The 13,199-nt window shown below is 45.0% G+C and overlaps 2 protein-coding genes across 9 annotated transcripts in view; one reads left to right on the top strand and one right to left on the bottom strand.

Annotated features, from left to right (window-relative positions):
- LOC103692519 (60S ribosomal protein L9 pseudogene) overlaps window positions 1-13,199 on the bottom strand; it is a 1,198,372-nt gene that overhangs the window by 475,543 nt on the left and 709,630 nt on the right. The gene's annotated exons all lie outside the window — the stretch shown is intronic.
- Window positions 1-13,199, top strand: part of Vps13d (vacuolar protein sorting 13 homolog D) — a 225,390-nt gene that overhangs the window by 1,547 nt on the left and 210,644 nt on the right. For all 8 annotated transcript variants that reach the window (XR_005504466.2, XM_006239351.5, XM_006239353.5 and 5 more), the window contains 1 exon segment: window positions 3,053-3,223. Coding sequence is in view for 7 of the 8 variants with exons in the window: in XM_006239351.5 (XP_006239413.1) it covers window positions 3,127-3,223 (97 nt within the window). In the remaining variant the exon portion in view is untranslated.

Genomic DNA, 13,199 nt, shown 5'->3' with positions numbered 1-13,199 from the left:
ACAGGGTAGTCAGTTTCACGTTGTGTTTTTAATAGATTTACCTTGTTAAAATGACAATAGAGAAATGTCTCTTTTACTTACGCTGCGAAGCATTTTTGATTAAAAAAATCAAAGATTGTTTTTGTGATCTTTAAAACAAATGCTGAAGAGTCTCCCCTAGATTCTTGGCTTTATGTCTGGAGCATAACCCCCCTCTCCCAATCTTTTGAGAGAAATAAGACAATAAGATATGTTTTCTTCAAAATAATAATATTATTATTGAGGTAGGGTCTCAAATATGTAGCTCTGACTGGCCTGTAACTCCTTATGTAGACTAGATGATTGGCCTTAAAATTCAGAGATTGCCTGCCTCTTCCTCTCTTATGCTGGGAGGACATCAGGCTTGGTCCCTGGGGCCTGAAGAGTTAATTGACTTTTAAGTGTCCCTGATTACAATTATGTCTTACATGGAAGTGCTATATATTACCAACAAGTAAATATCAGTCTTGAGGCAGGATCAACTTTTAGGGGGCTTTTGCTTTGAGTCTGCTTTGTGTTGTTAGTTTTTTTCCTTGGGGTGAGTGTATCTCCTGGCAGTAAGATAAATCACTAGTCATGGGGCAAAGTCCTTGGAAAGGATCCTCAAAGTAGTCTGGTTCCAAGTGGGACACATGCCACAGGAATTCTGGAATGTCTGGTGTGGTGGCTGGTAACCAATATGATGGCCTAGAGCAAAATTTACAGCTCAGAGTTCTTATTGGAATCCATAAGACTATTGATCTGAGAACCCACCTAATCTTTTGTTTTTGTTTTTGTTTTTGTTTTGAGACTGGTTATATAGGCCCTGGCTGTTCTGGAACTGCTATGTAGACCAGGCTGCCCTTAAACTCACAGATCCATCTGCTTCTGCCTGCCAGTGCTGAGATTAAAGGCCAACACCACCATTCTTGCCTCTCACTTGAACTTTTTTTATTTTTGGTCTCAGCTTTCTCATGCTCACTTTAAAAAAATATGTTTATTTTTGTGTTTATATACGCATTTGAGCTCATACCACAGCATGCATGTGAAGGTAAGAGGACAGCTTTCTGGAGCCAGTTCTCTCTTGCATGTGGATCCTAGGGATGGAGTTCAGGCTCTCAGGTTAGTAGCAGGTGCCTTTACCCTCTGAGCTATTTGGATGGCCCTCAAGGTAACTGTTTGTAATAGTAAAAATATCTATGTAACTTCAGGCAAAACTTTTTTAAACATTTATTTTATATTATGAGTGTTTTGCCTGTATGAATGTCTGTGTGCCACATGCGTGCCTGGTGCCTGTGGAGGACCAAAGAGGGCATCAGATTCCTTTGGACTGGAGTTACAGATCGTTGCGAACCACCATGTGGGCGCTGGGAATTGACTGAACCTGGGTCTCTAGAAGAGCAGCCAGTGCTCTTAACCAATGAGCCATGACTCCAGCTCCCCAGCAAAACACTTTTACAAACGTTAGCTAAAGTATAATTGATATACTTACAGCAGGTGAAAGGAAAACTGACTTTAATTGCCAATCAATATTCCGATAAGCTTTAGAGTGTTTATTAAGTGTGTTTAAAAGAATAATCTATATATTTTTTTATAATGCTGGCAAACAATATTATACTACTTAATGTAACAAGCAATTGTGATTTCAGTACTGAATCCAATTGTAATACTGAACCCAAAACCAGAGCGTTTGTGGTGTTTGCCTTTGTTGGCTAAGACGGTCATTAGGTTAGTATCAGTGAGGATGGTGAAGATTAGCGATAAGGCTGGAGCTGTACGTAAGTCAGCAGGTTGCTTGCCTAGTGTGCTCGGGGCCCTAGGATCAGTTCCCAGCACCACAAGAAGAAAAGAGAGTTAGAAGTTCAAGGTTATATCCTCAACTGTGTGTGAGTTCAAGACCAGCCTTGGATATATTAGATTCTGGTCTAAAAAAAAAAAAAAACAAACCTCAGTGATAGAGCATTGCTTTTCTCTTCCATTTGGATGATTTTATGAATGAGACTAATGAATAAATTTGCTAATTTTAATTAGGACACCCTAACTAATGTCATAGAGTGTGAATTACATTCACATAGCCTCTTGAACATTTTCGCTTTGATCTAGGTTCATGCGTTTTTGGGCTGGATGAGCCTTTGCTGGCTATTGGGGTTGTCTTGGGTATTGTAAGATGCTTATCAGCTTCTACAGGCCCTCTTCACAAGATAGCTGAGTAACGTCTGAAGTAACAGTAATAGAAAACGTCCTTACAGAACTGAGAGATGGCAGTGGTTAAGTACACTAGTCTTGCAGAGGAATTGGGTTTGGTTCTCAGCACCCACAGGAAGGCACATAACCTTCTGTAACGCCAGTTCCAGGTACCCCATGACCTTTTCTGGCCTCCACAGGCTCCTGCATGCACACAGTGCATACTCATACACATAAAATAGAAAAAGAAACATCTTCAGATGTTGCTAGGTTGCCCCTGTGAAAAGCTCTGATGAGGGCAGTCTGGTCTCAAATCTAGGCCCCAAAGGAAGGATTTCAGAGTACAGCTACCTTAAAAGACTTAGCTTTAGGGCTGGAGAGATGGCTCAGTGGTTAAGAGCACTGGCTGCTCTTCCAGAGGTCCTGAGTTCAAATCCCAGCAACCACATGGTGGCTCATACCCATCTGTAATGGGATCTGATGCCCTCTTCTGGTGTGTCTGAAGACAGCTAAAGTATATTCACATAAAATAAATAAAAATCTTAAAAGACTTAGCTTTAAATTACAGGTGGTTTTCAGCGTTTCAAAGTAACTGTTCCTGTAGCTGAGGATCAGTGTAGGTACCAGTCTTCCCAAATCCAGCTGGAGGCAGGCAGGACAGGGAGTCAACACAGAACTACATCTAGGTTCTGTTTTGTTGTTGTTTTGAGGCAGGCACTCATTATTTATCCCTGGCTGGGCCTGGAGCTCTAGACCAGGCAGGTCTGGAACTCCCAGAAGTCTGTCTGCCTCTACTTCCCAAGTGCCAGCATTAAGGTGTGCCCCACCACACCCAGCTGTGCTTGACTAACTTCCGTTTTTTCTTTTATAGATTCAGTGACCATGAGAGAGAGAAATAAAAGACTGATCCATGATTTCTAAGCATCTTTTTCTGAGGAAATAGTCATGTTGGAAGGTCTTGTGGCCTGGGTTCTCAATACCTACTTGGGGAAATATGTCAATAACCTGAACACTGACCAACTCTCGGTTGCACTTCTCAAAGGTAAGCACATTCATTTGTCTTCAGTAAAATATGGTCTGTCTGTCTTTCTTTCATTCTTTCTTTCTAAAACGCAACTAATTAATTAAAAATTTACATACATTATGTCTGCCTGTCTGTCTGGGAAGGTAATGCATGTGCCATGGTGCCCATGTGGAGGTGAGAGGACAATCTGTGCAAGTTGGTTCTTTCCCTCTACCATGTGGGTTGGGGAGAGTAGTGTCAGACTTATGTTAGCAGCCTTCCTGCACCTGTCCTAACTCACTGAGTCCCCTTACCTGCCCTAATTTACCTGTGGGTTTATGTAAGTTATGAAGTAGAAATAAAATGATTTTGTGATTAGGAGTCACCACAACAGGAGACTCTGTATTAAAGGGTCACAACATTAGGATGGTTGAAAACCACCGGTTTAATGTATATAGCGAAAGAAGACAGAGCTAGGTGTGGTGTACACCTTTAATCCCAGTACTTGAAAGACACAGGCAGGTGGATTTCTGTGTGTGCCAGGCTAGTCTGGTCTACTCTGATTTCTGGTAAGCATGTTCTTCTTATTGAGTTCTAAGCTAGCCAGGGATACACCTCCAGGGTTCTGGCCAGTCTAGTGGATCTTCCTGAAACGGGATTCCTCAGTAAGACCCTTCCTCAAGAAGATTTGGCTGCCAGTGAGCAAAGTCAAAGCTAGTGGAGAGGAAGGAAGTGCAGTGTCCTGGGTTTGCCCAGGACCAGGCTGGAGGGAATAACAGCTTGTGGGTTTCCACGCTCTGAGGGTAGGACCAGAACTTCCTTTGACCCATTGTTTTCCAGGAATTTCCCATCCCTAGGCTTCTCAGGATTGATTGCGGTGACTGTGGGAGCTAGTATGGTTTGTCTGTCCCCTACCCTCTCCTTCCTTTCTTTAGTGACAGAAATGGATTCTTCCCTCTCCCACTTTCCCCTTTGTTCTTAGAAGGAGACTAGTGGGAAGCAAGAGTGACGAGTTGGCAGTAGTGTCGAGTTCTTGCTCTGAGACTTGTTGATGTGCCCAGGTACTTGAGACTAAGAAAACAGGCTTGGAGAGCACTGCCGCTCGGCGTCCCTCACTAGAGTGGAGGGTCAGTGGCGAGTTGCTCACTGATGAGATGGAGCTTAAGACGTGCACTGTATCTCTGGACGTACTAATGATGGATTTCTGATCTCGGCACTTCTAGGCAGAATGGATCTTTTTTTTTAAGTGCCAGGTGTGGTGGCACAGACTTTTAATCCCGGCACTTGGGAAATAGAGGCAGGTGGATCTCTGTGAGTTCAAGGCCAGCCTGATCTACATAGTGAACCCTGACTTAAAAAAGATTAAAGTTGCATTTATTTATTTTGTACATTTATGGGTACATATGCCGTGGTATGTATGGGGCAGTTAGAGGTCCACTTTTGGGAGCTGGTTCGTTCTCCACTGTGTTCCAGGGAACCTATTTAGCTGGGCAGGAAGCACCTTTACTCTCTTGAGTCATCTCCTTGGTCCATCTTGCTGTTTTTCATTCACTCTGTAGTCCCGACTGAACCCGACACTTACCATGAAGCCTCTGCCAGCTTCAAACTGATGGTGATCCTCCTGCCTCTGCCTCCCAAGTGCTGGGTTTGCAGACATACCACACACAGAGCTTAGAATATGTCTCATAACAACTATATGCATCACTGCGGTTTTCGGGTAACTTTTCTAGCATCCTCTTTAAGGCCCGTTATTCTCTCTGGATTTTACATCTATGAAATGCAGCTGGGCATGCTTTTTGTCCCAGCACTCTGGAGGCAGAGGTAGGCAGATCTCTGAGTTGGAGGCCAGCTTGTTCTTACAGAGTGAGTTGCCAGGACTAGATAGACCCTGTCTCAAAACAAAACAAAACAACCACCCCCCCAAAACCCAAAAAAAAACCCCCCAAAAAAACTATGGTATGAAACCTCGAGGAATGTTTTTCTTCCAAAGCTGGTGTTAGTTGTGACCCTTTACTTAAGGAGTCCAAAGCACACCACAGTGCATGGAAGCACGACTGTGAACTGGGAGATTGGCTATGGAAAGAGCTGACAGTATTTGCTGGTCTTGACATAGTGGAGTAGTGATTGAGGGCACAGGGTGTTAGATAGCTAAGAGACCCTTGTTTTGACCTAGTAGCAAATATTTACTGTTCTTAAATGTGTGAGGGGATCTAAAGGTGACAGCGTTCAAGTGGCCGGGCTATCATGGATTCCTGTGGTTGGACTGCCTAGAAAGGACAAAAAGGAGAAAAAAAGAAAAATAGACTATTTTCATACCAGACTGAGGTTGTGTCCAGTTGTAACGTTTATCGGCAACTTGATCACAATACTCAATTTCTGCATGTGAGAAGTTATTAACCCTTCCATAGGGCTCTCTTGGCATGTAGTGGCTCTCAGTGCAGGTTAGTCCTCATCATCCATTGTCAGGATGGTCCCAGGATTGGCTGGTGTGTCAGTGGGCAGCTGTGCGCCTGTCCTGAAGAGTTAAAATGCCAACCACTGCACGAGCACTTGGAGACAGGTTGCACTTGGCCATCACTTAGTGAGCACCTGCTGTTGGCAGGGCTCTGCGCTTAAGCTCTGACCCTGCTTTCACCACTTACAAGCAGCCCGTGACTGTGGCAGCCACTAAGGCCTTCTTCACCATCTCTTCCTCTTTCATCGCAGGGCAGACCGACTGCCTGTGACATCTGGTCTTACCACTTAACCAGCTCTCAGGGTTCTAAGCAAACTGCCTTTGAGAAACCGATGTACAGGTTGGGATGTGGAGGTAGGAATTCCAGTCTGGGAGATTCTGAAATGTGGAGTATTTTAGTATTGACCAAGCTCAGAAAGCCTGTGATAGCAGGACATCATGGTTGCATTTTTAATATTTTTAAAAATTAGTTTTCCAGCCATGGTGCAGTAATGGCTCAGTGCCTTTAATCCCAGCACTTAGGAGGCAGAGACAGGCAGATCTCTATGAGTTTGAGGCTAGGTTGGTCTACAGATGAGTTCCAGGACACCCAGGGCCACACAGAGAAACCTTGTTTTGGAAAAAAAAAATTTTTTTTTTCTTCACTCTTTCTTCCCATCCCCCCTTTTTTCTTTCTTTTCATTATATTGATTAATTGGTTGATTGGTGTATGTGTGTGTGTGCTATATCGAATAGGTGGAGGTCAGAAGATAACTTGTCGGGTTGGGGATTTAGCTCAGTGGCCCTGGGTTCAGTCCCCAGCTCCGAAAAAAAAAAAAAATAGAAAAAAAAAGAAGATAACTTGTAAGAGTTGTTCTCTCCTTCCACAGTGTGATCCCAAGGATCAAACTCGGGTTGTTCTGCTTGGTGGCCGTTGCTTCTACCCATCCCCCTTCTAGCCCCTGGATTCTTCATATTGCCCTGGCTGACCTCAAAATTGATATGTAGCTGCAGATGATTTTGAATTTCTGATCTTCCTGCCTCCACATCCCAAGTGGTAGGCTTACAGGTGTGCACACTAACAGTTTGCTATGGTGACGTGGAACTCTTGGCTCCATATGTGAAAGGGAAAGTGTTCTACCTACGAACTACAACCCTGGCTCTGAATATTTGATTTTTGTTTGAGAGTGCTCAACCAGAAAAATTTATTAAAATGAGAAAATCCCCCGAACCTGAAATAATTGAAATTACAAGTATTTCAGATAGGGATACCTGTCGTGTAGCATTCCTTTGCTTTGTTAGGAAGATTGAATGAGATAATGCATGGCTGGAGAGATGGCTCAGCAGTTCAGAGCACTGGTTGTTCTTCCAAAGGACCTGAGTTCAATTCCCAGCACCCACTTGGCAGCTTGCAACTGTCTGTAACTCCAGTTCCAGGGGATTTGATCCCTTCTTCAGGACTCTTCATGCACCAGGCACAGAAGTGGTGGGAAAGCATCTATACACATAAAATTAAAAATTAGAGTGATCTGTTAGTTACTGATCTATTGCTCTGAGGAGGCACCATGACCAAGGCAGCTTATAAAAGAAAGCATTTAATTGAGGACTTGCTTACAGTTTCAAAGGGTTAGTCCATGATCATCAAGACAGGAAGCATGGCAGCAGGCAGACAGGCAGCAGGCAGCAGACAGGCAGCAGGCAGGCAGGCAGCAGGCAGACAGGCAGCAGGCAGCAGACAGGCAGCAGGCAGGCAGGCAGCAGGCAGACAGGCAGCAGGCAGCAGACAGGCAGCAGGCAGGCAGGCAGCAGGCAGACAGGCAGCAGGCAGACAGGCAGCAGGCAGACAGGCAGCAGGCAGGCAGGCAGCAGGCAGGCAGACAGGCAGCAGGCAGGCAGGTAGGCAGCAGGCAGGCAGACAGGCAGCAGGCAGGCAGCAGGCAGGCAGGCAGCAGGCAGGCAGACAGGCAGCAGGCAGGCAGCAGGCAGGCAGCAGGCAGCAGGCAGACAGACAGGCAGCAGGCAGGCAGCAGGCAGACAGGCAGGTAGCAGGCAGCAGGCAGGTAGGCAGGCAGGCAGGCAGCAGGCAGGCAGACAGGCAGCAGGCAGGCAGCAGGCAGCAGGCAGACAGGCAGCAGGCAGGCAGGCAGGCAGGCAGGCAGGCAGGTAGGCATGGTGCTAGAGCTGGAGTCAAGAGCTCACATCTCATCTGATCTCATCTGCAGATTGCAATCAGAGAGTCATTGAGCCTGGTAAAGACTTTTGAAACCTCAAAGCCCATCCCCAGTAACACACCTCCAACAAGGCCACACTTCCCCATCTTTCCTAAACAGTCCATCAACTGGGGAACCAGACAGACATTGAACTGGCCAGCGGGGGCCACTTTTATTTAAGGCATCACGTGTATATAAATATTTGAAAGATTATTTCTTTTATCTTTCTGAGATTATAATATAATTATATGATTTACCCTCTCCCTTTCCTCCTTCTAAACCCTCCTATATATCTTTCCTTGATCTTTCAAATTCATGGGAAATATATATTTTTAAAATAAAAAAATTATTTTACATTGGTGTTCTGCCTCCATGTATGTCGGTATAAGGATGTCATCCCTCAGAAGTAGAATTACAGTTGTGTGCTGACGTGGGTGCTGGGATTTGAACAGTCCTCTTAACTGCTGACCCATATCTCCAGCTTGCCTGCCTGCCTGCCTGCCTGTCTGTCTGTCTGTCTATCCACACACACACACACACACACACACACACACACACACACACACACACACACACAAATACACACATTTAATGAGACAATCCAGGGGTTGTGATTGTAGTCTGGTGGTAGATCATTGGCTTTGCAGGAGTGGATGGGAAATTAGGAAGGCATGAGTTTGAGGCCCACTATTTGGGGGAGGAGGGATAATGATGAAGTACTTGGCACATAGTGAGACCTCACCAAATGGTGGGTCCTGTCACTATCGTTTTTCAGCCTCAGCCTGTAAAGTTCTTGCTTACAACACAGTCATCACTGAATGGCTGTACTTGATGAGCTAGAGGCCATAGCTGGATGTGGCGACTTGCTCCTGTGACCCCAGTACCTGAGAGGATGAGGCAAGAAGGATTGCTGTGAGGTCAAGGCCAGTCTGGGGTATGTAGAGAGTTCTAGCTAGTCTGGGTGACACTGTGAAACTCTGTCCTTAATTACAAAAATTACATTATGTGTTGAAGTGCATAGGAGAGGACCTCTTGGTTTTGTCTGTAGGGCCTGGGGAAAGCTGGGGTAACTTTTGAGTGAGCTGAAAAGGGTTTCAGTGGACTGCACAGTAGTAACCACACTCTACAAAGAGTGGATCTCTGGAGCAGGGACTGGGAGCTTATAGATACAGTGGGATGTTTTGGAGTCAAAGTAAAGGCTTTGCGGGGCAGTGACTGCACATGCCACTTCTTGTTTTCTGAACCCCATTCAGCCTGGTCCTGTAAATAACCTGGGCAGAATGAAGAGAATCTGGCAGTCTACAGAGATGGCTGGGAAATGCCTGAATTCACCACAGTATTGGTGTATAGATCACTGGCCAGTGTGAGATAAGGAATTTAGGGGTGAGGCATCCATGAAAAAGCCGGAAAATCGTCTGCCTGGAAATCAGTGCGTGGCATTCTGGCTTCCAAAGTGTCTACCTCCTTTGGTGCTTTGATGCATGAGTCTTAGGAGCAATCCTTCCTAGCAGGGCAGGACCTTTCCCAGCAGAGCAGACTGTGGGCACACATTTGAGTGTGTGTGTGTGTGTGTGTGTGTGTGTGTGTGTGTGTGTGTGTATTGGGGGGGACACTAGTGTGTTTTCTGTAGTGAACCATTACTGTGTTTTTGCTGTTCCCTAGCTGTTGGCTTGCGTCAGGCTTCTGTTGCTTCTCTTTCCTTTTTCCTCCTGTGTTGTTTGTACTTCAGCCTCTTTAATGTTTTATGGTGTAAGTTCCTTCTACTTCAGAACAGTGCAGTGGCCAGGGATACCTAGGGACCACCTTGCCTTTGTGACTGATTAGCATATGGGAAAACATAGCCAGTCTCAGTTCAAATGAGAAAAGGGACGGGGCAAGGCTACACTGGAGCCCTTAGTTCTCAAGTGCAAGAACCTGCCTTCAATCACTAGTGCTGTAAAAACAAAAACTTAAACTGTATTTGTCTATCTAAAAGTCATTTTCACCTAAGGAGAACATTTTCTGATTTATTCTCCTTTATGATAAATTTCTCTCCAACTGTTGAAATAGGTTTATTTTGCTTTAGGTTAGTTTTATGCAATGTGGGACCCCATGTGGGTTCCCCACTCCGCACCCCCCCCCCCCCCCCCCCCAGAACAAAAAGACCTCATGCTTGGTTAGAACCTGCCAAACGGCTAGGTTTGATCTGTTCTTTAGAGTATTTATCTGGGAAAGTAAAATAAAGAAAGTAAAGAAGACCAACTTCTGTCTTAGGGTTTTACTGCTGTGAACAGACACCATGACCAAGGGAAGTCTTATAAAAGACAACATTTAATCGGGGCTGGCTCACAGGTTCAGAGGTTCAGAGGTTCAGTCCATTATCACCAAAGTGGGAGCAGGGCAGCATCCAGGCAGGCATGGTGCAGGAGGAGCTGAGAGTTCTACATCTTCATCTGAAGGCTGCTGGTGGAAGACTGGCTTTCAGCAGCTAGGGTGAGGGTCTTAAGATCACACCCACAGTGACACACCTACTCCAAAAAGGCCACATCTCCTAATAGTGCCACTCCTTGGCCCCCATCAGCTTATTCAAACATATGAGGCTATAGAGGCCACATGTAAACATAGCAAAATGCAAAATCCATTTAGTCCAACTTTCACAGTCCGCATAGTCTATAGCAGTCTCAACAATGTTAAAAGGCCAAACTTCAAGGTCTCTTCAGAGATTCATCCAATCACTTAACTGTAATTCCCAGAGCAAGACAGGAAACCATCCAGACAAACTCCAAACTCTGCGTCTCCATGTCTGATGTCAAAGTGCTCTTCAGATCTCCAACTCCCTTTTCATCTTTGTTGACCAAAACAAACTTCTTTCTCCTGTGCTGGTTCCACTCCCCGTTAGCAGCTTCCCTCAGCCGATAATCCATGGCTCTGGCATCTCAAATATCTTGGAGTTTCCCAGGCAACTTCAGTGTTACAATTTCAATGTCTGGGATGCACACATGATCTTCTCGGCTCCTCCAAAGGGGGCTGGCATCACTTCTCCAGCTCTGCCCTTTGTAGCACTCTAACCTTAGGTTGATCCACTCCTCTGTCACTGCTATTTTTGGTGGTCATCCCATGGTACTGGCATCTCCAATACCCTGGGGTCTTCCAGTGCAACTAGGCTTCACCAATAGCCTCTCACCCATATAAAGGTTCCACTACCAACCAATAGTGTCATGGACTGGGGGTAATCCTTTAATTCATGGGCTTTTGGGAGACGTTAGGATCCAAATGAGGGCAGAGCTGGATCTGGCTGCTTTGTCTTTGCATACCCGAGTTGGAGTCATCATGCATTCTGGCCCTGGCCTTCTGACCACTTATGCATCAAGGGGCAGAGAGGGTGACTGACTTTATTGTTTGTTTTATTATCTAATCTAATTTATCTATTGTGAAACAGGCTCTACAAACCCCTGGCTGTCCTAGAACTCACTCTATAGACCAGGCTAGCCTCATAGGAATTCATCTGCTTCTGCATCCCAAGTTCTGGAATAAAGGCATACGATATCATACCCACTTTCGGTTTTATTAACTAAACTATGCTCTTAAGCGTTTTGTGACCTATGCTCAATTATGGATGGGAGAAGGACATTGCTGAGGGCTGGGACTGACAACACTCTGAAGATTCTTGTGTTTTAACTTCAGGGATTCTGACTTGGGAGATTTAGGGGAGGGTCCAGGGGCCTGCATTGTATCTTAGAGAGTCAGATGATGTCAATCTTGTGAGAACTGTTAGCCTAAGCTGAGGGTCTGCAAATTAGCCATCAGGCCAAATCTGACCTGCGAGCTCAAGATGGCTATAATTAATTAATTAATTAATTAATTGTGGGTAAGTGTTTCTGCACATTCATAAGAGTATAAGTGGTCAGAGGACAACTTTTGGGAGTCTGTTTTCTCCTTGTACTATATGGATCCTGGGGATTGAACCGAGATTTTTTTTTTTTTTTTTTTTTGGTTCTTTTTTTTTCGGAGCTGGGGACCGAACCCAGGGCCTTGCGCTTCCTAGGTAAGTGCTCTACCACTGAGCTAAATCCCCAGCCCCATGAACTGAGATTTTTAGGCTTGGCATTGATTGCCTTCCTCTGTTGAGCCATCTTGCTGTCCCCTATTTATTTATTTTTGAGACAGGATTTCATGTAATTAGTCTAGCCCAGAATTTCCTATACAATTATCTTACATTCCTGATCCTTTTTACTCTAACTTCAAGTGCTGGAATTCTATTCTTTTTTCTTTTTAAAAGACAGAGTCTGTAGCCCAGGCTGGCTTTGAACTCATTATGTAGCTGAGAATGACCTTTAACTTCTGATCCTCTCGTCTATACCTCTGGGTTGTGGGGTTACAGGAGTGTACTCCCATAGTGTTTTCTTTGATGGGGATTTGTTGCAGTAATAAATAAAAAAGCGGCGGAACCTCTGTCCACCAGCCATTCTAACAGGGCATCCTGTCAGGCCTCCCCACCCTCATTCACAGCTCTCTTGGCTGGTTCCCACCATACCAGGAATACACATCCCAATTCCTTGGTGGGCCCATTGCATCCAGCCACCATATACTCTCTTGAACTCAATTAAGTTACCACATGAAAGAACATGTCACACATTATCTTTGATCTGATTGATAAGATATAATTTGCCCATCTAGACATCTGTATACAACCATCCTTTAAGAATATTCATAATTGGGGTTGGGGATTTAGCTCAGTGGTAGAGCACTTGCCTAGCAAGCGCAAGGCCCTGGGTTCGGTCCTCAGCTCCGAAAAAAAGAAAAAGAAAAAAAAAAGAATATTCATAATAGCCTGTAATATACACAGAGAGAAATCTTAACATCCACTGCCATGTTCTCAGCTCCCTCCTCCTCACTCCAGTCTCCCCTCTTCTCTAAAACTTTTCTCATCCAGTGACAGGCCCCATTCTATCCTGTACCTGCCTTCACCTGCATACCGATATCATCCTACGGGGGATCTGTAGCTGGACTTTGAATGCTTATTGAGTCCTTCTTTCTTCCACCCTTTTCCCACCCTTTTGATGCCCTAATACTAGCTAGGAGAGAACAAAGGATAGAGGGGAAAGGGGTAACATTATTATTAAACTACTTCCTGCTGATTAGGGGCATCAAGTTCCTTGAGTCAAGTTTGATCTTTGTCATGAGGATATCTTATTTGTTCTTGAATAGGAACACTTAACAAACTGCAAAGAACGACTACCAACACGAACCACCCACCAAGTGAAAACAACCCATCACACCTCTCAAGGTCCTAGCATTTATTTACCCTCAGAAAAGTCCCCAGAGTTCCAAAGGTCACACAGTCGCAGAAACTGCTGCTGGCAAAATCATGGCCCTGCTAGAGCATGAGGCA

This window comes from Rattus norvegicus, chromosome 5 (assembly GCF_036323735.1).
Source record: "Rattus norvegicus strain BN/NHsdMcwi chromosome 5, GRCr8, whole genome shotgun sequence".
Classification (NCBI taxonomy): Eukaryota; Metazoa; Chordata; class Mammalia; order Rodentia; family Muridae; genus Rattus; species Rattus norvegicus.
Note: the sequence above shows the minus strand (reverse complement) of the source record. Positions and strands in the feature narration are given on the sequence as shown.